At 40.2% G+C, this 23238-nt stretch overlaps 1 protein-coding gene across 1 annotated transcript in view; it reads left to right on the top strand.

Annotated features, from left to right (window-relative positions):
* Window positions 1–23230, top strand: part of LOC119725946 (MAM and LDL-receptor class A domain-containing protein 2-like) — a 65940-nt gene extending 42710 nt beyond the window's left edge. Inside the window, exons 20-38 of the mRNA XM_038197567.1 lie at window positions 1112–1368; window positions 3195–3279; window positions 3866–3988; window positions 5427–5579; window positions 6391–6491; window positions 7392–7565; window positions 8440–8677; window positions 9407–9550; window positions 10689–10873; window positions 12314–12485; window positions 13225–13347; window positions 14127–14279; window positions 15047–15189; window positions 16303–16510; window positions 17970–18125; window positions 19057–19095; window positions 20010–20124; window positions 21106–21175; window positions 22324–23230. Of these exons, the coding sequence (XP_038053495.1) occupies window positions 1112–1368; window positions 3195–3279; window positions 3866–3988; window positions 5427–5579; window positions 6391–6491; window positions 7392–7565; window positions 8440–8677; window positions 9407–9550; window positions 10689–10873; window positions 12314–12485; window positions 13225–13347; window positions 14127–14279; window positions 15047–15189; window positions 16303–16510; window positions 17970–18125; window positions 19057–19095; window positions 20010–20124; window positions 21106–21175; window positions 22324–22398 (2714 nt within the window). The 3' untranslated portion in view covers window positions 22399–23230. The remainder of the gene's footprint in view (window positions 1–1111; window positions 1369–3194; window positions 3280–3865; window positions 3989–5426; window positions 5580–6390; window positions 6492–7391; window positions 7566–8439; window positions 8678–9406; window positions 9551–10688; window positions 10874–12313; window positions 12486–13224; window positions 13348–14126; window positions 14280–15046; window positions 15190–16302; window positions 16511–17969; window positions 18126–19056; window positions 19096–20009; window positions 20125–21105; window positions 21176–22323) is intronic.
* The last annotated feature ends 8 nt before the right edge of the window (window positions 23231–23238 follow it).

Below are 23238 nucleotides of genomic sequence, written 5' to 3'. Positions count from 1 at the left end.
AAAAGGTTTTTGTTTTGGGTACAAACAGATCTGCTTTGTAAAGCGATCTGGGATCCTGGTCAGGACTACGAGAACAACCTATCCCATGATAACATGAGAAATGTCAACATTTTAGTTTTTATGCTAATGAAAATTTCCATATTCATGAGGCAAAGTGTGATGTCATTCAAGGCAGAACAGTAGTGTCTCCCTAGGTTTGTGTACAAATATATATCAAACTTTTCTTCATTTTCTTGGAGTAAGTTCCACTTTTTACTTGATTATCATTCTAAACAGCTTGTTTGGACAATAGAAGTGGCCAATATTTCTTCGAAACTTTTTTGTGGGTAATTTTGAAGGACTAAATTGTGTACTGTTTTTAATGCAGTTTTGACAAGGAGTACCTTGTGTGACAAAATCAAAATAGCGCCTCTTACATGTATTGATGAAATTTGCTAATAATTGAAAAACTACCACTTTCTTGTCACTTTCAATGAAAACAAGTATTAAGATCGTGCATGTATTGTTGCAACACATAGTAATGTGTATGAAAACAAGATGAGCTGAAGGGTGCAGACCAGTAAATCGGTCCGAAATAGCCTGCGCCGGCCAAATCACGATTTGCATGCCCTCAAAATCTTCAGTATTTGAGCATGCTGTGGGCCATGAACTTGAGAGTTTGTAAAAAATATGGGTGGAAACCGTGCACAGGACTGGGAGCTTGCAGTTCTGTGTAATTTTGATGTACTTTGGACCCTAAAAGCGCTCTATTTTGCAATGGAGTGTAGGCATCGTTTTCAAAATGGTGATGGGCTTCAGGACTATTTTCAGGGGTGATCATCTTCAGATGGAAATTTCCCCTAAAAGTCATCAGTGGACCCCCCAAAATTGAAAAGAAAGTGAAAGATGATGAAATAAGCTTTAATTTGATGTGTGTCTCGAACACCTTGGAGAGTTGTGAGTATTTTTCCCGAATTTTTGAAGTGGGAGCATTTATCATTGGGGTCTATGGAAGTTTATTTACTGGTCTGCTACCTGAATTTCCACTGCATAGTTCCTTTAAGCTCGATAAACAATTACCTATAAAACTGTTGCTTGTTTTTTGATACAACAACATTCTTGTTCTCGTTAGGATGGTACATGTACGTGGATAGCTCGCCAGGCACCCTATTTGACACGACGGAGCTCAACACTCCAACCATCTCACTGAGTGGGGGTAACTGCCAGATGAGGCTGTATTATCACATGTACGGCACGGACGTGGACACGCTGAGTGTCTACACGGAGGCTTTTGGTTACCGGCGGCTGATGTGGAACCGGATTGGAAGTACCAGCCAGGACAAGTGGAGGAAGGAGAATGTTTACATCGGCACTAATCAGAATTTCAAGGTAACAAACAGAGATGAAGCTTTTCCGAGTTTAATCGGAAAAACAACGTTTTCAAATCAATATTTCGAAAATTCTGAATTTTCTGAATTAAATTTCAACAAATTTGATGAAGTTGGCACAGCGACATCTGTATTGCGAGCACAATTCTAATCTGTTCTACCAGTCGTCAGGGCACAGATTGTAAGTAAGCCTGGACATAAGTAAGCCTGGATTGGAGTATTCTACGGCCGGAAAATAAGTTTAAGCATTATATGACATGATTGAAATTAGTACTAGCTGGCTAAGGCCCCCCAAAAAAATCTCCGGTTTCTGGTATGCGCGCGCGTCGCCGTAGCCATGCGCGTCGGCAAAATGAAAAAGTTTTTTTTTCAATGAAAGATGATGTCTCAAAACCGCCAAACTCACTGGTTTGACTGGAATCCTGCTGCTGCACAATTTTAACGTGTTTTTAGATTGGGTTATGGTCGAGAATAAGCTTCTCTGGTGTGGCCTCTCTGGACTCCCATATATTTGCACTAAGTTTATTCGGGCACCATTTGCAGTCATCAGCACACATTTGAAGCAAAAAAAATCAGGTAAAAAAAATTAAAAATGCGTCGCCGCACCACTTTTGGGGCAAGCTCCATACCAGAAACCGGAGACTTTTTTTTTGTGGCTTAAGTAAGCCTGGATTGGAGTATTCTACTGCCGGAAAATAAGTTTAAGCATTATATGACATGATTGAAATTAGTACTAGCTGGCTAAGTACAGAGCTTTAAAAAACGTACGTGGATATAACGGTATTTGACTGCAATAAAATTCACATATTTTCAGAGGTTTCAGATCAGATGAAGTTGTATAAAATGCAATGCTTTGAAAATCACGATGATGATCTTGAGGATGGTGACTACTTTTCACTGGCAATTGTCGGAAGAAAAAGACTATAATGCCAATGTTTCCCACATACATTAGTGGAGATTGGTTGAATCATGGACATGGTTGAATGGTGTCATGAATGGTGCACTTGTCATTCAGACTTTTTCCTCGACTTTCTCAAGTGAGAAGTGAACTTTTTTGTTGATGAGTCTGTTACTCAAAGATAATTCAGGTTCTTTAATTTAATGAAAACAAGGAATGTTTTTCCTCATCGTAAAATTTTGTTAGGATCTTAACCATGAAGAAGGAGGCAGTGTCCGGCAATTGGGCATAATGAATATGTAAGCAAATCTTGTGCCACCGGAGGCTGCCAGTTGTTTTGACAAACAGTACGGCTTCTATGTTTCACAAGTCTAAATTCATCCATTAGATTCTATTCTGTTGGATCGGTAGATACACTCAACCAAAAAAGAAAGTCCCCTTTTAATACTTTTTTGTCTAACTCAAAAACTACTAGGCACATCTTGCTCAAATTACGACTTATCAGTACAGAAATTCCAGCCCTACTCTTTGTTTGGCCCAAAACAGTGATAATGTGTACAAAAATATGCAATTTATGACAAATGGTAACGAAAAAAAGTTACACTTTTGTATACTTGCAAGGTGAGTGTGAAACACAACTTGCACGTATACAAAAGTGCAACTGTTTTCGGTATCATTTGTCATAAATTGCATAATTTCGTACACATTGTCACTGTTTTGGGCCAAATAAAAAGTATGGCTAGATTGCTAAGGAATTTCTGTACTTCTGTATTTCTGTATTTCTGATTAGTCGTTATTTGGGCGAGAGTTGCTCAGTAGTTTTTGAGAAAGACACAAAAGTATTGGAATGTGGGGACTTTCTTTTTTGGTTGAGTTTATTAGGAAAAGTACAATGTTGACCTATCTTTCTTCTTTTTTTTGACACAAAGATTATTATTGAAGTGAGACGTGGAGCTAGCTTTGTTGGGGATGTGACGATAGATGACGTTACTTTCATTGATTGTGAACCTCCGAGTAAGTAAACCTTATTTTTTTGGGAGTATATTTATTTCTAAGGATTTGTAGTAACGTTCCTTGTCGGAAGTTTTCATCACTGCTCTGTGCAGTGTTGATGAGCGAATGAAAATGGTGAAAAAGATATTGAATGTTTGCTACACATTTGCTCAACTGGAGAAGAATTTCCGTAGAGTTGGTAGCCTCGTGGTCGGGGTAGGCTGCATCCGAATTAGCTGTCTAGAGCTAGGTCTAGGTCTGCGCCCATTGAAAATACGCGGGGACGCGCTGACAATAGACGTAGCCGTAGCTCTGGAAGCCCGTTTCGGACACGGCCGTATTTAACTTTTGGTCAGTGGGTAATTCTGCAGGTTGTGGGGTTGAGTCCAGCCGGGGTTATGGTGCGTGTGCCCTTGGGCAAGGCACTTTGTCAGTCATTGCTTCTCTCAACCCAGGAGTAAATGGGTACCTGTGAGGTTATTGTGATTGATTGAACAGGGGTAATAATGATGTGTGCCTTGATCACAAATAATGGTAGATACATGTCATATATAAAGAAAAGGCCACATTGTTATTATTATTTTCCTTCATTTCCATATTTGCTTAGTTATCGATGGAACACCGTGCACGGAGGACCAGTTTACCTGCAGTAACTCCCACTGCATCGACGCTGCCAGGGTCTGTGACTATGGCAACGATTGCATGGATTACTCAGATGAGCTACACTGCAGTAAGTTGGAATTTATAATAAGCGTATCCATGCATTGCTGTTCATTTGTCTCTTGGTATTTTGTATCGTCATTGGTCAATAACAGTCACTTGTTTGTAACAAGTTTGTAAAAACGAAGTCAACATATGGTGTAGAGCGCTTCAAGGCATAAGTAGGATCATTAAATAATAATAATATGAATTATTTAAAAAAATGCTTTCCATGTAACAAAGACATCACAAAGCGCTGTACAATTAAAAATCCACAGGTTATTAAGAAATACAGATAAAAAGTTTAAAAACAAACAAGCAGGCCTAAGTAAAAAGAACTTAATTAACTTGAGTGATACAAAGGTAATGCTTAAAAAGATGGGTTTTCAAGTAAGTTTTAAAAATGTTGAAGGTATCAGCAGATCCGATTGCTGCCGGTAGCCTATTCCATAGACGGGGGACAATGACCGATCGCCATGGTATGCGGTTTTGCCAAGTGGCTGCTGTAAACATACCACACCAGAGGTTGTCGAGCGCAGAGTGTGTGCATTTGCTTGAACACTAAGTAGTTCAAAAAGATAACTCCTAGCTATTCCATAGCTTTGTGACATGAGCAGATATAGCCCCTGATGCATCTAACATAACACCATTTGCATAATATCCCAAAAGTAACCTACCGAATTATTATCAAAACGCTTTAAACAAGGATTAAAGATCGTACTGGTACTAAACGCCCTGTGAAATAATTTCATCTGTCATTTAGAAGACCTCAAGAAATGTAGGTAATTTCCAACGATCAGTCAATATGACTGATGTTTGGAAAGAAATGTGCTATATACAAAATCATGTTTCATGATCAAAAGGTTGGGCATTTTTTTCCCCCACTGTTTTTTTTGAAAAGTGTAATATCCACTTAGCTGAAGCTTCAACAAGTTAGGTTTTGATTGTTCTTGTTTGAATATAGAGCAAAAGCCATGGACAATACCACAGCAGGATAGAATTGTTTAGTTGTAATGTAGTATTTGGGAATTATATTCAAAGTACACTTTTTCCACAGTTAACTAGTAGCTTCATAGCTCCTTTTTAGCATGGTGTAAAGATGAGCAAGGCTAACATTTCTCTAGATTCTGTACTCCTTATACTTCTTTTGACGTATTGTGTGCATTTTATGTTTTATGTTATGTTTGTTAAATTCATTATGTTTATCCATCCTGACATTGACTATTTTGCTGTTTAATGAAAGAGTAATAAAATATAAAAAAACAATTTGGGGGGGGGGGGGAATGTACTTGGTACTTGGTTGGTTTTTCTCCTAAATACTCCACAGGGAGTTTTAACAGGAGGCCATGTAAGATGTTTTTTGTTTCATTTGGTTTTCAATTCAAAGTTATGCGCTATGCATTGATGCAGGCATCCGATCATGTCAGTATTTTCTGTTGTCCAATCACAAATCCTGTTTCACTTGACAGCTGGCTACCCTGGGCGCTGTGACTTCTCTCTGGACATCTGCGATTGGTTCCAAGATGACGAGGAGGAATTTGATTGGACGCTGAGGGGCGGCAACACAATCAACCCTGGAACAGGACCGCTGCATGATCACACGAATCTCAACTACGCTAATGGTACATCAATAATTCTGTCTCTGACAGATGCCATTTCGTTTCAGCAAAAAATTCTGAAGAGATTACTTTGGCTCATGGTGAGGTTGGAGGAGGTCGTGGGTTCGAGTCCCACCCGGGTGATTTTTTTTGCAATCACTTGGGACAACACTGAGTATCCAGTGTTTATAGAAATACATCGGTGAAGGGCAAAAACCCCAATATTGAATTTACATTGCTACGACGCAAATTCCATCTTGTCTTTATAGTTTGGTTGTGGTACCCGCTGCTATATCAGATTCGAACCAACCAGCCGACCCTGGCAAGCTCAGTAGTTGAGTTGTAAGACGTCTTGGGCTAATTTCACGGCGCTGCTAAGTGCACAAATTTGCTTAGCACAAAAAAGCCTGGCTTATAAAAGCAGGTTACCAGCCAAAACTCCCTATGATGTATATTGCTCGTGATTAGTATTCAGTTGTTGTTTGCTTAGCATAATAATCACATGGAGTTTTGGCTAACCTGCTTTTATATGCTAGCCATTTTGGTGCTAAGCAAATTTTTGTGCTTAGCAGCGCCGTGAAATTGGGCCCAGGAGGTTGTGGGTTTGAGTCCCACCCAAGTAATTCGTTATCACAATCTCTCTGAGGACAACAAAGAGTATACAGTTTTTCCGGTGATGCACAAACCCCAATATTGAACTTTAAATGTCTCCATCAGTATTCAAGATCTGATGAAAGCCTATCATTATTGTTCGAAACTTTGAGTACTGCTTCCATAAATATCCAACAGTATATGTTTCACTATGCAAAGCTCAATTCTTATTACTGCTGTCTAGGCTATTACATCTACACGGAGGCGCTTTACCCGAGACAAGCCGGTGACCGAGCCAGAATACATAGCCCCACTATGAGCAGGAAGAGTACCAGTGACTGCACGGTAAGATTGCCTTTTATTTGGCCCACATTAAATAGTGTTTGTCAATGCTTTTAAACCATTCATATTTCGAGAGATAAAAATGCAGTACAGAAGAGAACCATTTGCTGGAAATTGACACCATGTGACCACATGTCCAACATCCAGTTTTGTACATGAATGTCAAATATGATCTGTATGGCATGTATGGTGATAACATTTACTTGATGTCGCAAAAGAAAGGGGAAATTCCCTCATTATTCAATGTGGCAGAGCTTTTAAGAGTTAAGTCAATAAAACCTGAAAATGTATTTTTCAAATCTTATACTGGTACATCTATCATCTAGTAATAGTCAAGGAGATTACAGACTAGGAGTTTTGGATCATTTCTCGGAATCATTAATTAGATATCATGATTAATTGGCTCTGATGCTGCATGCTGTTTTCCTACGTTTTCCTTTTTTTCTTTATCTTGCTCCTACTTTTACTACTTTTTTTCCTTCATTAATTCCCATTTTCCTACTTTGCCCTTCATTTTTGTCCCACAACTGTAAAAAATAAAGTCGCATTGAAAAAAAAATAGGTAAATCAAATAATGAAGGCCTTGATGGGCACTGCAGTAGAGTTCAGTTGAGGATGGAGCACATCATGTTGTGAGTACAGAACATATGCCAAATGATTCTGATGATGCTGTAGACATGGACGAATATCAACAAAAACTACCAGAGAAAGTCACACAAAAGTCCTTTAATCCTGATTTTGTACTCCAAAGCCCTACTTTTGTCCTGTTTTTACAATTTGATATTTTGATCCTACTTTTCTCCTGCATTTTGACCTTGCTCTGCTTGATAACCCCACCATGGCCTTTGTGCAGGATTGGTCATTTTAACTCCTCCATTCACGTTAATTGTTACTTTTTGATAGTTCCGTTTCTGGTACAACATGAACGGGAATGACATCGGTACCTTGGAGGTCTGGCAGGTCACGTCTTACCGACGTCCCGATGAGGTCATCATGATTGATTCCCTGACTGGAGATCAAGGAGACGACTGGCAGCTCAGGGAGGTCCCTCTACCAACTAAGGACAAAGACTTCGATGTAAGTGAGACGTTGACCTGTGCATGAAGTCAGCACTACAAACATTTGCAATACATCTCGGTTGTAAATTGGCAAAAATGGCGGGGTTTACATGCACCATTATTTTCAGGACGCCCTGTATAACAAGTATTGTGGGAAGAGAAAAAGGCACTGATATTGCCCCTTTTTCCTTCCCACAGTGCTTGCTAATATACTGAGCAAGATTGCTGAAGTGATGATTGCAATTCTCTGGTGAAGTTGCGATATCACTCAGAAGTCAACTCGGTGCAACCATGATTACTGGTTCGTACACACTTTAATGACCCAGAGAACACAATGGTTTCGCTATGCCTGTTGTAAACCCATCTCATAATTAACCTGATTCTCCTCTGGTGTGGTGGCAATCTGCTGAAAGGCAGTGTACCATTTTCAGGCACTAATTGTGATGCGATCAAGCTAAATGAGTCGTTTGTCGACCCTGGTCAAAACATTTTTTGTTTCATATTTGAAAAGAGCACAATCTCAGCACTGCTGTGAAAACTGCATGCTGATACCATCTTAAGTTAAAAAATTAAGGAAGTGGGAACACCAAGAGATGTGATGAAGTGATGTGATGGAGTGGCCCTATTTTGGCCTGAATCTCCAAATGAAAATTCCTGACAAACGACTCATGTAGCTTGATCACATCACAATTTGCAAAAAATATTCTGTATAAGTACGATGTAAATTTGCCACTCGTGATCATGTGCGTTTATACGTGAAATGCATCTTTAAAGAATACCTATTGTAGTCGAGGAAGTTGGCCTGACTCGCGGGAGGAGATGACATCTGGTTTCTCAGTGAATAACGTCTATGGGGCTTTATCTTAAGACTTCTTGTCGTCCATGCCTCACAGATTGTTTTAGAGGGTGTCCTTGGCGATGGCAGGCAGAGCGAGATAGCCCTGGATGATTTCTCCTTCACGTCCTCCTGTATCGGAGGCGGAGTCATGCCCGACTCCCCCTTCAACAACCGCACCGAGAAGTACTGCACAGACGGCCGGCTCCAGTGCGCCACCACCAATCAGTGCTACGACCCGCTCAGCCGCTGCGATTTTGTGGCCGACTGTGCCGATGGCTCAGATGAAATATGTGGTGAGGATTTGTACTGCGCAAGTGCTCAATACAATGCAGTAGTTAATGTGTGTTTTAATTTCTCATGCTACTAGTCTAGTGGTTTATATAAACAATGTCAGGATAATAAGTCATTAGGAACACTTTCCCATAGACTTGTGCACAACATTTTTCAAACTTAAATGTGCCCTAACCCAATATTCCCTTGTCCTTTTTTCACGAATTTCAGTATGTTTTACTAATTGGGCCACGAGCAACAGTAAAATGTTGCCTCTAAAGGGGGGCTGTGCCATTAGGGAGACAGTTATGTGTCTCCCTAATGACCGGTGTCTCCCTATTATCGAAGAAATTACGATAACGTGTCTCCCTAATGGTACATTTAGTAGTATAAAGCTGTTCCTAATGAAGCCAGACCTCAGTGTTCTTAATTGTGAAAATCAAATATGTTTATATTTTTTAAAGTTCATATTTAATCAGTTGGAGAGCCCCTCGACAGAAACTATGTTTCTTTTGGGTGATCCAGTGCGAGCTGGTTAAATATTATACTGTGTTTGTTTTGTCTAAAGTGTTCTTGTGTATTTCTGAGTATTTAATGTTATTGTTTGTAATTGTTGAAACAAATGTATCCCAAAAAATGAAATAAATTTAAATGTAAGTGTAAATAACCATGCAAATCTTTCACTTTTTTTTTCAAATTGCGTTTTGGAAATACATTTTTTAAATTTTAAAACATATCTTTTATGATTCCAGGAAATACCTGCGATTTTGAGACGGACACCTGCGGTTGGAAAAATTCCTACAGGGAGAACCTGGACTGGTTGCGGGCCAGCGGAGACCAGACTGAGAACCTGAATACGGGACCTACTGTTGATCACACACTAGAAACAGATTTAGGTATTACAAATACGTTGAAATGTTGCATGTCTTCTCAGAGTCTACCTGTCTTCAAGGGTGCACAACATGAGTAGGATGTAGTCCATGACGATGACAAATAAGTAGGGCGCCATGGGGCGTTTTCGAATCCCTGTTCTTGACAACATGCGTGTAACACGAGAACATGTTCTTGAGCTGGTTGTTACAAACGCACGGGTGCGTGTCGCATCGATATAAAGCAATGCAAATTAAATGGCCGACAATCATCTGAATTTGTACTTAGGCCTATTCCAAATGAACGAGGACGACTGTTGCAAAACCGGACATGCGGGGATAAAATTGCAGACCTGCACTATAATGGTATTCTTATTCCAATCATTAGGGTATTAGCAAAAAAAAAAACCCACAAAACAACTGACGAATCTGCACAGTCCGCCATTTTGTTCAAGCTGCACCTCGCCGAACCCTCCATCAACCGGGGAGTGAAAAAATCGATCCGCGAACGCCCTCTCGGGTCTGTTCGTCACGTTCGAGACCGCTGTTCTCGTGTCGGGTTAACCCGAGTGTTCGGGATTCGAAAACGCCCATGGTGTCTCCCTGGAGAACACCAGATCAGTGTTGTGACTCAAACTCATCAGTGCAACCTGAAGATGTGCGCACACATGTGGTTGAGTATTGGTGTACAGTGACATTATCGCGTCAAACACCATGGGACCGTGCCCCGTGCAGACGGCAATAGGCAAGGCACGGCCAAGTCAGCGGCCTCAGCAAGGCAGACGGTCGCGGGCGGCATGGCATCACCGGAGAGCGAGTCCCTTGATCACACCTCAGCAAACTCCAGTTCAGAATCCGAAGAACGGCGAAATTCCAGAGCTTTCAAGTCCGAAAGGGAATTCCAATGTCCATTCCACTGGTAAGGAATGTGGGTTGGACTTCAGCGCCAAGTCCCAATGCGGGAACAAAAGTTTGTTGCAACAAAAGGGGACTATGCAGGACGATCGCGGGCCATTGGCCTAATTTACATGAAGTTAATTTGTTTAAACTTTAAACAATTTACGAATTCTAACAATACCATAGATATCTCTCGCAGGGCCCCGCCGGATGGGAAGTTAGTCAAACAGTGGTTGACCATAGTCCTCGATTGTATACTTGCTCATAGGTTACTACATGTACGTAGACACCAGCCAAGCATCAGGCATCATCGGCGGTGATGACCAGGAGAAAGCTCACCTACAATCACTAACTTACCAACACTCTGGGGATGCTTGCACGCTGTCACTGTGGTATCACATGAAAGGCAGCACTATCGGATCACTGGGTGTCTTCATCAAGGCAAACGGACAGGTAACCAAAGTACAGATGTGACATACATGTAATAAAAAAATAAAAAAAAATAAAGGTTTAATGTATACCGTTTGCATTTGCTGTAATTGTATGAAACGGAGTGATGATTGTCTATTAATTTATAGCAGATCGGGTCCACTGACCTGCACAATGTTTTGCATCCATTGGTGCTGGGAAAAACACCCCAAAAAATCCTGTTAAGGTACAGCTAACTCCCTGAAAGTTTCATGCATAGAATCCATAGGACCCACAGGATACATGCAGGTCACAGGAAAAAACCTGTTCCTAGCATAACCAAGGGTACACATGGACCCAATAGCTGGCTCACACCTGTTTTTCACAGTGACGGTTCAGTTTGAACCATCGTTAGTGCTGAAACAACATTCCTCTTTTCTCGTGGAGCGCTGTGGTCCAATGGTACGGTACGTGGGTTCGAACCCGGACGGGGAACATGGTGCTTGTGTTCTTGGGCAAGACACTTTACTACAATTGCCTCTCTCCACCCAGGAGTATAAATGGGGTAATAATTGTGAAGCGCTTTGAGACCTTTGGTATAAAGCGCTATACAAGCACTATATTATTATATTCTTATTGAGAATGATGCTTCTGTTTGTGTAATTTGATTTGCTGAACTGCTACAATAATGATGATTTAGTGTAGTTTACATCACATCGTTTTTTTTTCTTTTGCCAAAATATCTTGACAATAAAAAACATTTCCAATCTGCACAGCAAAGATTGTTTCTTGTAACTTCATTATGTAACGCTGACTGTCAATTGTCACTGTTGGCAATCTACACCTACCAATATTTTAAATTTATTCACAAAGCCCTGTTACTTGTATTACATAATTATTTTAACTTTCAAACATTTCTAAATAATCCAACATTCAATATGAAAATTTGATATTTGCCTTTATTTAGTCAAATTAACAACTGAATTCCCTAGAACAAAATGCAGGAATTGATAGCTGGTTAACCAATAATAATAACAATAATGGAGTCTTATATATAGCGCACGTATCTACCATCTATTAGGTACTCAAGGCGCTGGAGATATGTCTATTATTAAAGAAAGGTAAATCAAGTTTATGAGAGATGTGAGACCCATTATGTAGCACCTTATAAGGGTGTACAAGGTGCTGCGGCGCATATTGCAGCCACTGCCAGAAACACCGGGGCAAACCCCTTCTCTTAGCGATAAGTGTTACTGGGTTCTTTAACGTGCATTACACAACACACGGGACCTACGGCTTTACGTCCCATCCGAAGGACGAAGCAATAATGGTAAAGTGCCTTGCTCAAGAGCACAAGCACCATGTTCCCACGGTCAGGATTCGAACCCATGTACCACGGCACACGAGTCGAACACCGTAACCATTGGACCACAGCACCCCAACTAACTATCTATCAACCTTTTTGACTTGGTTTACCAAACCCAGGTTACGCAGCTGTTTGCCGTTGCCGGTAGTCAAGGTAACGAATGGCGGTCCACTGGAGACCTCCTGATTGGACACCAAGAAAACTTTGCCATAATCATTGAGGCTGTCCGAGGTATAACCATAACCGGCGATATCGCGATTGATGACGTCACTCTGGAGAACTGCAGGGACGGTAAGGAGTGCTTCAAAGTCATCTGTGAAAGTATATAACAGACATGTTGGATTATTTGCATTTATCCCAAAAGTAACCAACCAAACTATTATAAAAAAGCTTACTTGGATTAAAGATCGTACTGTACAGAACACCTGTGAAATCGGTCTGGATGTCATTTAGGAGAAATCAAGCAATTTATGTGATTTCCAACATTCAGTCAATTGACTGATTTTCGGAAATAAAGAGTGCTATGGATGAAATCATGTTTCGTGATCAAAAGTTATGCATGGTTTTTTCACTATAGCTTCTCGAAAAATTGAAATACCAGCTGAAACTTGAACAGGTCTGGAACATTCTTCTTTGCATTTCGAGTGTTGTTATTCTTGGAAAAGGACAAAATGCATGAAAACAAATTAATAATTGTACATGCCTTTAAACTTATTGTTTGCTGACACGTGTGAACTTTAAATTTGAACAACCAAACAAAATAGCCAGCTGATCTTAGCAAGCTTTGTGGTCCAGTGGTAAGACGTCTTCACAAAAAAGCCGGAGGTCGTGGGTTCGAGTCCCACCCGAATGATTTTTTTTCTAACTTTCACTCGGGAGGTAACACACTGAGCATACTGTGATTATACATCAGTGAAGGGCAAACCCTGAATTTACATCACACCAAAGCAAATTCCATCTTATGAATACTTTCAGTCTTAAGTATTTTTGGTTGATATTGTCTCGATATTGTTTGGTGTCTTGCCTGCAGATGGTTTCACCCGGCCCTGCTCAGACCAGGAGATCACGTGTGGTAACGGCCAGTGTGTCTCTCTCACCCACGTCTGCGATTACGGATATGACTGCCTGGATGGTGCAGATGAAAGAAATTGTGGTGAATTATTTATACAAATAAATACCAATTTCTTGTCCTTGCCAGCTTCATTTTATCCGGGACACCTCCTTTTGCTTTTTCTTTTATAATCACACATCTGAGTATATTTTTTTCATGTGTGTCCAGCAAAATTTTAGCTATAAATAAGAAAGTTCCAAGGGTGATTTGACAAAAGTACCAACAAAAGAGTGGGGATAATGGAAGAATCCATCTTGGAAAATCTGCCATCTTTGAAAATAACAAGGGACGCCTCTTCCCTTTTACAAAAGCCCAGACAAAAAACTTTTGTATGTGGCCTACTTTGGGCAGTCTGTGTGTTGACTTTTACATCGCAGAGGTTTATTTTCCTAGTAGGGTACTTTGGAACCCTTTTGTGTATGACAGATACTCCACTTTTTATGTTATTGGACTGGTCAGAATACTTGGCAATGTTCAATAGCAACAGAAATGTCATGGAAAGAAGGCAGGGTAGGGAATTCACATAGATATAGGTTAAAATGTTGACATTACAATAACGACAAAATACTGCACGAAAAATGAAGATGGTGATAGTACCAGCACACCCACGATTCATAGTAAATGCACAAAACTGTTTCTTAAGTTGGTCAAAAAACCTGTTGAAATCTTGAAACTAGGGGAAAAAGAAGATTGCTTGAGATTGCAGAAGTCATTTTGTCATATTGAAAAGTTGGGGATAATGTAAAGATCTTGTCACTTTGACTCATCAGTGTATAAAACAAACTTAAGTTTTATTTTGTTTGCAAATGTTTTCTTTGCAGAACCACAGCCCGCAGACTGCAACTTTGACCAATACCCATTTGCGACAGCCTGCGGTTGGACCCAGCTGAATAACGATGATTTTGATTGGTCGCAGGGTCAGAGTACACCAACTGGTGAAACGGGACCGAGCAGTGACCATAATGCGGACGGTGGTAAGGCTTTATAAGTCAAACAAACTTTGCTCATAGGCTTTGTTCTCAAGTGAATACCATTGGGGGGGGGGGGGGTATGGGCTCCATGCGCCAACAAAAGAGGGCGCTGTTTTACCACTTTTGAGAGCCCCGTGGACGCAATGTATCCATTTGAAGAAAAAAAAAACGTTTGAAGAATAAGAACAGTGTAACAGCTGTATTTAAACTTCATTTTTTGCTGTATTGCATTCTTACATTGTGTTTCAGTACATAACAGCCATCAAAATTGACTTTGGGCAGCCAGAGTGCTGTGGTCCAACGGTTACGGTATTCAACTCGTGCCGTGGTATGTAGGTTCGAACCCTGACTGGGGACATGGTACTTGTGTTCTTGGGCAAGACACTTTTGTACATTTGCCTCTCTCAACCCAAGGGTGTAAATGGGTACCTGTGAAGGTAGAGACCAGATTGCGCTGATCTTGAGCTGCTGCAAAAACTGGTCTCATGGCCTGATGAACAGGGGTAATAATTGTGAAGCGCTTTGAGACCTTTGGTATGATGTGCTTTATAAGCACCACATTAATAAATAAAGAGTGGGATTCTAAATGAAAATGGTGTATATTACGTTTTAGAAATAAAGTGTTCATGTGCTTGCATGAGGATACTGCTGTTTATATACTGATCGTTTTCTATCCTCGATACAACCCTACCCCCTTATTAACACCCCAGTCTTTCAGCCAAAAAGGTCTATCATAGTGATTATTTATTTATTTTGCTGTTGATATGTAGGCAGTTTCCTCTTCATTGAAGCCTCTGGTCGGAGGCAGAATGACATGGCACGGGTCGCTACCCCTGTCTTCCCGGCTAGCAGCAGTGTCTGCCTGATGCGATTCTGGTATCATATGTGGGGAACAAACGTTGGGACTTTACAGGTCAGTCACCTCAATTTACCCTACAGCCTTGCTCACATTCTACAAATTTTCTTTTTTTTTTAAATTAAACTAAGGCCAAAAAAAATATAGTCGGTCTCTGGTCAGCACGCGCATCGATTTTGATCGTGCACGTCAATTTAGGCTACAACAGCGCCCCACTGCCTCAAATGTTTGTGGACAGCCAGTACCCAGTGATCGATCCGGTACAAGGTTGATGTTGAACGAATGATAGTAGACCATGGGTACGAAGTTGCTGGCAGCTGATCAACAACAATGGGGGCTAGTCAACTACACACGTATCGACACGATGACATGCAATGTGAGCAATTGTGATTGTGAATTAAAGCCTGTCTAAATACATGAAATATGCCACTTATTTCCTTGTCCGTTGTTTGTGGAGTGAAAATTCCTACACTGTTCGGTATTGTGTCATGTGATGACTGTACAACCATGCATGAAAAAAAAAAAAAAAAACACCACGATTTGCCTCATCAACTCTGGAACTTTGGTCTGGCTGGACACTGACTATTTTTTTGTTGGCCTAAGACGATTGTAAAACCGAATCGGTTAAATCATACTTGAGACCCAGGAAATTTTTACCAGCAGGTAATCATTCACATGTATATCTCCAGGTGAAAAGAGAGGACTGTAGTATAGTGCCTTGCCTAAGAACACAATCACCGTCATCCCCATTGGGGTTCGAACTCATACCTAGTTATTGAAATATTTAAATGTGCACAGTTCCTCATTATTATAAAATGAGAACATTTGGATATGCCATATACCAAGTTACCAAATATCTCTGTCTGTGGTGAGGGTGTGGCCCAGTGGCTTGGGTTTGTGAATCATGATCTGAGGGTCATGGGATTTGAATCCAGCTGCTGGCCATAAGTTGTGTCCTTGGGCAAGCCGCTTCACCCCTTACTTGCCTCTCTCCACCAAGAACTATGAATGGGTACCCTATGTGGGGAGTAACCTGTGAAAGACTTGCATCCCATCCAGGGGGAATAGAAATATCCTCAGTCGTTTCATGCCAAAGGAATTGGAGATAAATGCCGGCCTGATTGGCTCGTGACAGATTTACTTACTACTTGTTGATTTGAATCTTAACAGGTGTATACCAAGTCAGCTTCATCAGATGGTCACATGACCCTCATGTGGACGGCCACCGGCCCCCAGGGAAATCAATGGAATTATGGCAGTCTCTTTGTCTCCAACAACAACAACTTCTCGGTCGTGTTCCAAGGGATCGTGGACAGCACAGGCCTCTCGGACATTGCAATCGATGATGTCACATTCATGGAAAGTTGTGGGAAACCCGGTAAGCAGATGATCCTGCCATAAATCATCATTGGATCATTTTCCTTCTTTCTATTAACTTTTTAAAAAGGAAGAATATGACTAGCATCATTTAACCAGATTGAGCAGGATGACGTGCGTGTACAAACACTGCCTTGTGGGGTACCGGAACAATGGGAGGTACCGCACAAGGAATGCCCACCGACTTGCGGGGTTCCATTTTGGTACCCCACAAGTTTTTCACGAAATAGATATGTGGATTTTACTCAAAAACTAGGAATTTCCAAGGTGGGTTGATGTGTCGCAAATGGAAGAGTTTAAGAAAAGGGATATTAAGTCCGAATTTCAGCCCAGGAAATTAACTAAAATAAGAGCATTTTGACATAAGTTTGCGACGTTGCAAAATTTTAGTACACAAGAACAAAGGAAGTACCCCACTTCTATGCCTATGTAAGCGTGCGTGTAAACACGCAGAGGTTTTGAGGTATTTGGAACGGATGACGGATAAACATGCAGGGAGCGAGGCCGGAAATATGAGTTTGCTGCCTGAGGGTGATGGCTTCAACCCACCTGGCTTGAGGTCAAGTAAAAAATTATCCCGCGCCTCGTTCCGTTCTTGTCAAAATAATCCCGGGGCAAACTGGTTAAGATAGTCATCTTCATATCCCTTTCACTATATTATTAGAAAGAAAACAATAAAACAAATACCATTACAGAAGACAAGAAACACAATAAAGGGGCCACTTATCTACCATCGCGTTAGCAGGTTTCTCCAAAGGTTGTGATTTTTTTGTTAAATACCTGAAACCACCAAAGGAGAATTTCAACACATGAAACGACATGCAGCCTTTCGCTAAAGATAAATTGAGTTGATTATTTATATTGCTTTTTGACATCCTCAAATTTCCGTCAAAAAGTGGACGGAAAACTTAGGTAACTTTTTCCATCCATTTTTTATGGAAATTTGAGAGTGATTTTAAAAATTAAAAAAGAAAGAAAGAGGGAAATGATTCAACACATATCACATGTATTAAAAGCCTACATGTCCATTCACATTTCAAAAACTTTTGGGTGGTTTCAGGTACTGTAAAAAAATTACAACCATTGTCAAAATGCTAACGTGACGGATGCAAGGTGGTCCCTATAGTGTGTTTCTTGTCAGAAGCTAAAATTACCGTCCACTTGTTGTTGTTTACTCTTTTGGGGGCCTATTTTTGCTTTCCCAAACCCATTTCTTAAACTCTTTATTTTTATGATTACAGATTGCCTGACTTTAAACTCCTCAGCCGTGCAACTTTTCCTCGGATCCGCTTATTTCATTGTTTTTTCTTGTCATGAATGCCATTACAAATTAAAAAATACTGCACAAAAGTGTTTGTGGACTTTAAAATGTCCTCGTTTGTTCTTAATTCCCAGATGTTTGCCTGACTCCTACTGACTGCATGCTTTGAAAGTATAATCCAACTTGTTCTTCTTTACAGAGGAAGCCGTTCCCATAGAGATCCCAAGTCTCTGTGGTTACGAGGAGGTTCTCTGTCCTGCTGATAAGGTCTGCATCCCTAAGACGTGGCTCTGTGACGGGGATGTGGACTGCCCGACAGACCTGTATGATGAACGCAAAGACGGCTTTGTCTGCCGTGAGTGCCAACTGTTTGTCATTTCAATTGATTCCTATATTTACGACAGGAATGCAACAATTTTCCTGATTTTTTACATCATCAGCTACACGCAAGTTCAGGTGAAGACTATGGGATCCATGCGCCAACAAAAGAGGGCGCGTTTTTACCTCTTTTGAGAGCTCTGTGGATGGGACACACAGGGTACGCGCAAAGTACACACGACTTCCTGAATGTGCAAAAGTAGCCACCGCGTCTTCACATGAGCGTCAGGCATCTTCGCGTAAGCGTCAGGCGTCATTGGCTCTTCAAACTCAACTTGCAATGGTCTCCGAGCCTAATCCCCACCTCAATAACTTTGGATACATTCGAAATATGCAGTGGATGGATCGGGAACCAGTCTAGGTCACCCACAACTCTCCTTTTCTGGCCGTTGTTGGGTCAGTTGTGCACGGAGCCCAGAGTATACAAATATTGAGTGGGTTAGAGTGGAATGGGAGGAATATTATCGCAAGGTAAAATATAGACTATTTTGTTTAATGAGGTGAAGAATGGAAAAGTCCAGATTTTATTCCATAATATTCCTCCCATTTCACAATTTAAAGCCACTAAGTATTAGTTTGATGTAACTGACATAATTATATCTTGTCGTTTGAGTTACAGTTGAAATGAACTTCTATTTCAATACAAAGTTGGTGGGAAATGTATTTCTCTCTTCCAAAACACCGCTTCATGAAATGTTTGAACCCAACCGTTGCTTAAATGCTTGCTGTTAAAAGTAGTGCTTCATATCCAGAAAAGATGACACAAATTTCTTGTAAAACTCCATCTAGTTTGGTTTTAATAACATTACTAATGAAAAGTACAATAATATCCAGAATATATAATTTGTAATCTTCTATTTATATTAACATTTTTTAACCTTGAGTTTTGTGTTCTTGCTTCGTTGCAGCGATAAACTCAACAACTCCGGAAGAAAATTATAATCCAAGTAAGTTGACTACTCTGTTGAACCTCTTCACTTATTAGGTTTTGTGTATTTGATGTTTTCTGATGAAGTGTAAGAATAATATTTACACAATATCATCTTGTAAAAGCTTAGCATGGGCACAAACTTTGACAATATAACAATTATAAGTTTCTCAGTGTTTATCGTTCAATCTTTGCTGTCTTTTCTGTGTGCTTCATAAGCCACGTGTACAGAATATTTGGTTTGGTAAATGTATTCTGTAATGTAGTCCATATTGCAGTGAATCAGGGGTGTTACATGCTTAAATCAAAAAAAGGGTCTCCGGTTTCTGGTATGGAGCTTGCCCCAAAAGTGGTGCGGCAACGCGTTTTTTTTCTCCTTACTTTTTTTTTCTTCAAATGTTGGCTAATATTGCAGATGATGTTTTGATCCTCTTAAAACTCTCAAAAATATCCTTCAGGGTGGAGCTTGAGGTGACCTCAGTAAGGCCATAAGGCTTGAGAATTCTGCACCCAATTACGATCTCAACCGACACCAACATTTTTCGGGAAATTTGGATAGTCAAGAGAAAAATCAGAGAAAACGGTAACGTCAGACCATACAGCGACATCGTGCATGAGCTGCCAGGCTGGTCATTAGTCTGCTCCCTTATTGCACTAATTAAAAAGCGTTTACAGGTTCCAGATACACTACCATCACTACCTCAGTCTGGCTTCCAGATGCACAACTACAAAATTACAACACTGTTAAAATTGTGCGACAGCAGGATTCCAGTTAAACCAGTGAGTTTTACATTGAAAAAAAGAAAAACATTTTACTTTTGCTGACCCCATGGCTATGGTGATGCGCGTGCAGACCAGAAACCGGAGACCTTTTTATTTTGCTTAAAAGGGTTCTCATTGTTTGCATTACTTTTATGTTGATTTGCATGACAGGTGTAAGCAGTAATACCGGCTTGATTGTTGGCCTGGCCATACTCTCAGTCGTCATAGCTCTAGGATTGGTCCTCCTTGTTGTGTACTTTGTCAAATTCAGGAAACCTGCAAAATCGTGAGTAGATTTCTCAAATTCTTTAGCTGGTGTGAAATGTTACTCATACAAACCCCGAAAAACCACAGGGAAAAACATTGGAGCCTAAAATAAAATATTCCGGAAACGTAGACCTAGCGATTTAATTAATGAGAAAGTATATGCTCAAGTGAATACAAGACTGGTACCATATTCCCTGTGAAATTATTCTGCCTGAAATGGTATCATTCAAAAAACAACACAATCATGGAGGTATGTTTTAAGAACATGTGCCCAAGGAACTGTTCTTTACATGCATTATTAGCAACAAAATCCACTAACGAGGCCAAAAAAATTGTGCTTACATTTTTGTGGTTTTTTTTCCCCAAAATGTTTAGCATCCACTGAGCTGAAATTTCAACAAGTTAGTTGTAATGCTCCCTTCTTAAGATCTTGAGCTATTTTGTTGCTTCAAACGAAAAAGCAAATTTTCCCATGTACATTGTACTGTACCTTTAACAAAATAACAGAATACAGGGTGAGTAATAAAAAACGAAACCCAAATGTTGGGTCCATTGTTTTAGTGAAGTTAAAACTTTCAAAATCTAGGATATGAAAGCCCAATTCATAAGCTTTCTTTCAGTACAAGAATCATTCAAATCACTCATGTATATTTCAAGTTATGGCATTTTAAACAAAACCACTGATTTAAAGTTCTGTCCACGGATCCCAAAAATGCAAGTGTTCTTTCAGCAAAACGATTCAGGGATGTACCTGAATTGTTCACGTAACTTGAAAAGTTTATGAGTGATTTGAATGATTCTTATACTAAAAGAAAGCTTATGCATTGGGCTTTCATATCCTACATTTTGAAAGTGCTACATGCAGAACGTCACTAAAATAATAGTCCCGACATTTCGGTGTCTTTTTTTTAACTCACCCAGTTAGAAAAAATATTGTGGAAATCTGAAATGTGAAGGTGTAATTGGCCCTTAATGTTCTTTCTTGTTTTTGTTTTGTAAGTGCTGATCCATCTGTGCCTTCAGGACTTGACAATCCTACATACAGCAATCAAAAAGACACAGGCCTGCCTGTAAGTATTGTTAAGTGTTAATGTCAGTGACAGGCAATACTCAACATTACAGTTTATTCTTCAATGATGCTATGTCATCTAGAGTCACTAAGATAAATTCTAATGTTAGTTTAAAATCCAGGGCACAATAAGCACAATTTGTGTGCTTACAGAACGGGTCTCTGTGTATTTCATGAAGACTGTAAGCAGTAAGCACACAAACGGCACACTTAACTCAGAGAAAAAAGTTGCTGAAATCATTGATGTAACTGACAATCAAAATCTCCATTCATGTGCAACTATTAGCACATCCGTGCCATGAAATAGTGGTCAAGGTTAACACTATTTTCTGTTGTAGTAATTAAGCACAACTTTTCTGCTATCATATGGAGAACTAGGGAGCATTTGCTCACTGGCCACTAGTGGAGCTATGTTTACGTGGGAAGACTGGCTCATGTCTAGGCGCTCTGAGCAAATTTCCGTTAATATGCGGAAAGTGTGTTGGTTTAACTTACTTCCTCGCATCGCATCACAAAATACAGATTTTCCTCTTTCACATGGATATAATTTCTTCATGATCAAAGGCGAATAATTATGTGCACTTTTTCATTGAAAAACGGGCAACTCAGTGAAAATTTCGCGTTTCCTATGGAGGTCACGGCACATTTCCCCGATTTTTGAGGGTGCGGGTTTACTTCTTCGAACAGCACACGTGTGAACCCGGTCGCATACAATTACCTCGCACGGTTTCTGAAAGATAACACAATAAGCTTTCCATTCATGTAACAACTGTTTAGATTGGTTGAGAAGAACAAGGGGCACTTTTCTTGTCAAATCAGACATCGCTTTTGTTCTGAGGATCGACCTGCTGTTTATGTATAGTCCGGTCTACGCAGTGGGGCTGTGAAGGTCTCCGAGTCAGTGCACTGTTGTGTGTGACCGCAGAGCATGCAGGGCTTTGATTTTCTGCACATATGGGTGGCAAAGTTCTCCATATGTGTTCAGCAGTGCCATGAAATTGACCCCAGAGGATTCTATAAGGGCAAAAAGATATCTGCACCAGCTTTACTAAACTGATAGCAGTAAATCCACTTTGATACCGAGCAACTAAAAGTGTTTTCAGTTAAAAGGCTATTTCTAACATGTTGGACTTTTGCCTTGCCACACAGGGTGAGACAACCGGTGAGATTGCGTACACGGCCTCAGGGGTGGGGTTTACCAACTTAAAGGAGGAGATGGCGTGAGGGATCATTGCCCTATCATTGGGCACTTTACTCTGGAGGGTGGCCTCATTAATTTTGACATTTTTGTTTTGATATTTCACTTTTGTTGATATTTTCCCAATTTAATGCAGATAGCTTTAAGGGTTCCCACAGTCATGGACAATCCTGGAAAATCCTTGAATTTAGAGCTACTGGTATCATAGAAAGTCATGGAATTTTGATATTGCAAGGAAAAGGTCATGGGAAAAGTCATGGAATATATCATTTCAAGATTTCCCTGGGAACCCGGAATTCTCTATGTGTACCTCTCAGTGTACCTTCGTCTCCATCAATGCACAGTTTAATGAAGCAAAGTCTTTATTGTTTAAATACTTTTTACTTTGTTAAAATTGTTCCCCAACAACATTTTCGGCTTAAATTAGAGTACTTTTACTTTTGTGGCTCCAATAAGATGTCCCTTTTAATAAGCACTCATACCTCGGTCAGCCTAATTTGTCGTTTTGTTACTAGTTTGATTGTTCGCATCCAGATTTGGAAGTTGTATTGAGCATTATTGTGTAACTGTTAAGGGTAAGATCTGTTTAACAATTTTTTTTGGAATGTTGGTTGACAAAGGGCAGACTTGACTATAAAGACCAAGTCAGTACCTATTTCGACCCGAAAGGTCACTCCAGTAGCTAAACTTGGGTTAAACTTCTTTGGATGGAATATAAGATGTTGAAAATCGCTAAACGTAGTTTGAAACAAAATATGCACTTAGCCTAGTATTTCTGTTATTGTTTCGACCTCTGTTGCCGATTTGTGAAGATAAAGCAAGAAATAAAAGCCAATATAAATACACCAACACATTCTGTAAAGCGT

Source organism: Patiria miniata, unplaced genomic scaffold (genome assembly GCF_015706575.1).
Source record: "Patiria miniata isolate m_02_andy unplaced genomic scaffold, ASM1570657v1 HiC_scaffold_19, whole genome shotgun sequence".
NCBI lineage: Eukaryota > Metazoa > Echinodermata > Asteroidea > Valvatida > Asterinidae > Patiria > Patiria miniata.
The sequence above is the reverse complement of the archived record's forward strand: the minus strand, read 5'-3'. Positions and strand labels throughout refer to the sequence as shown.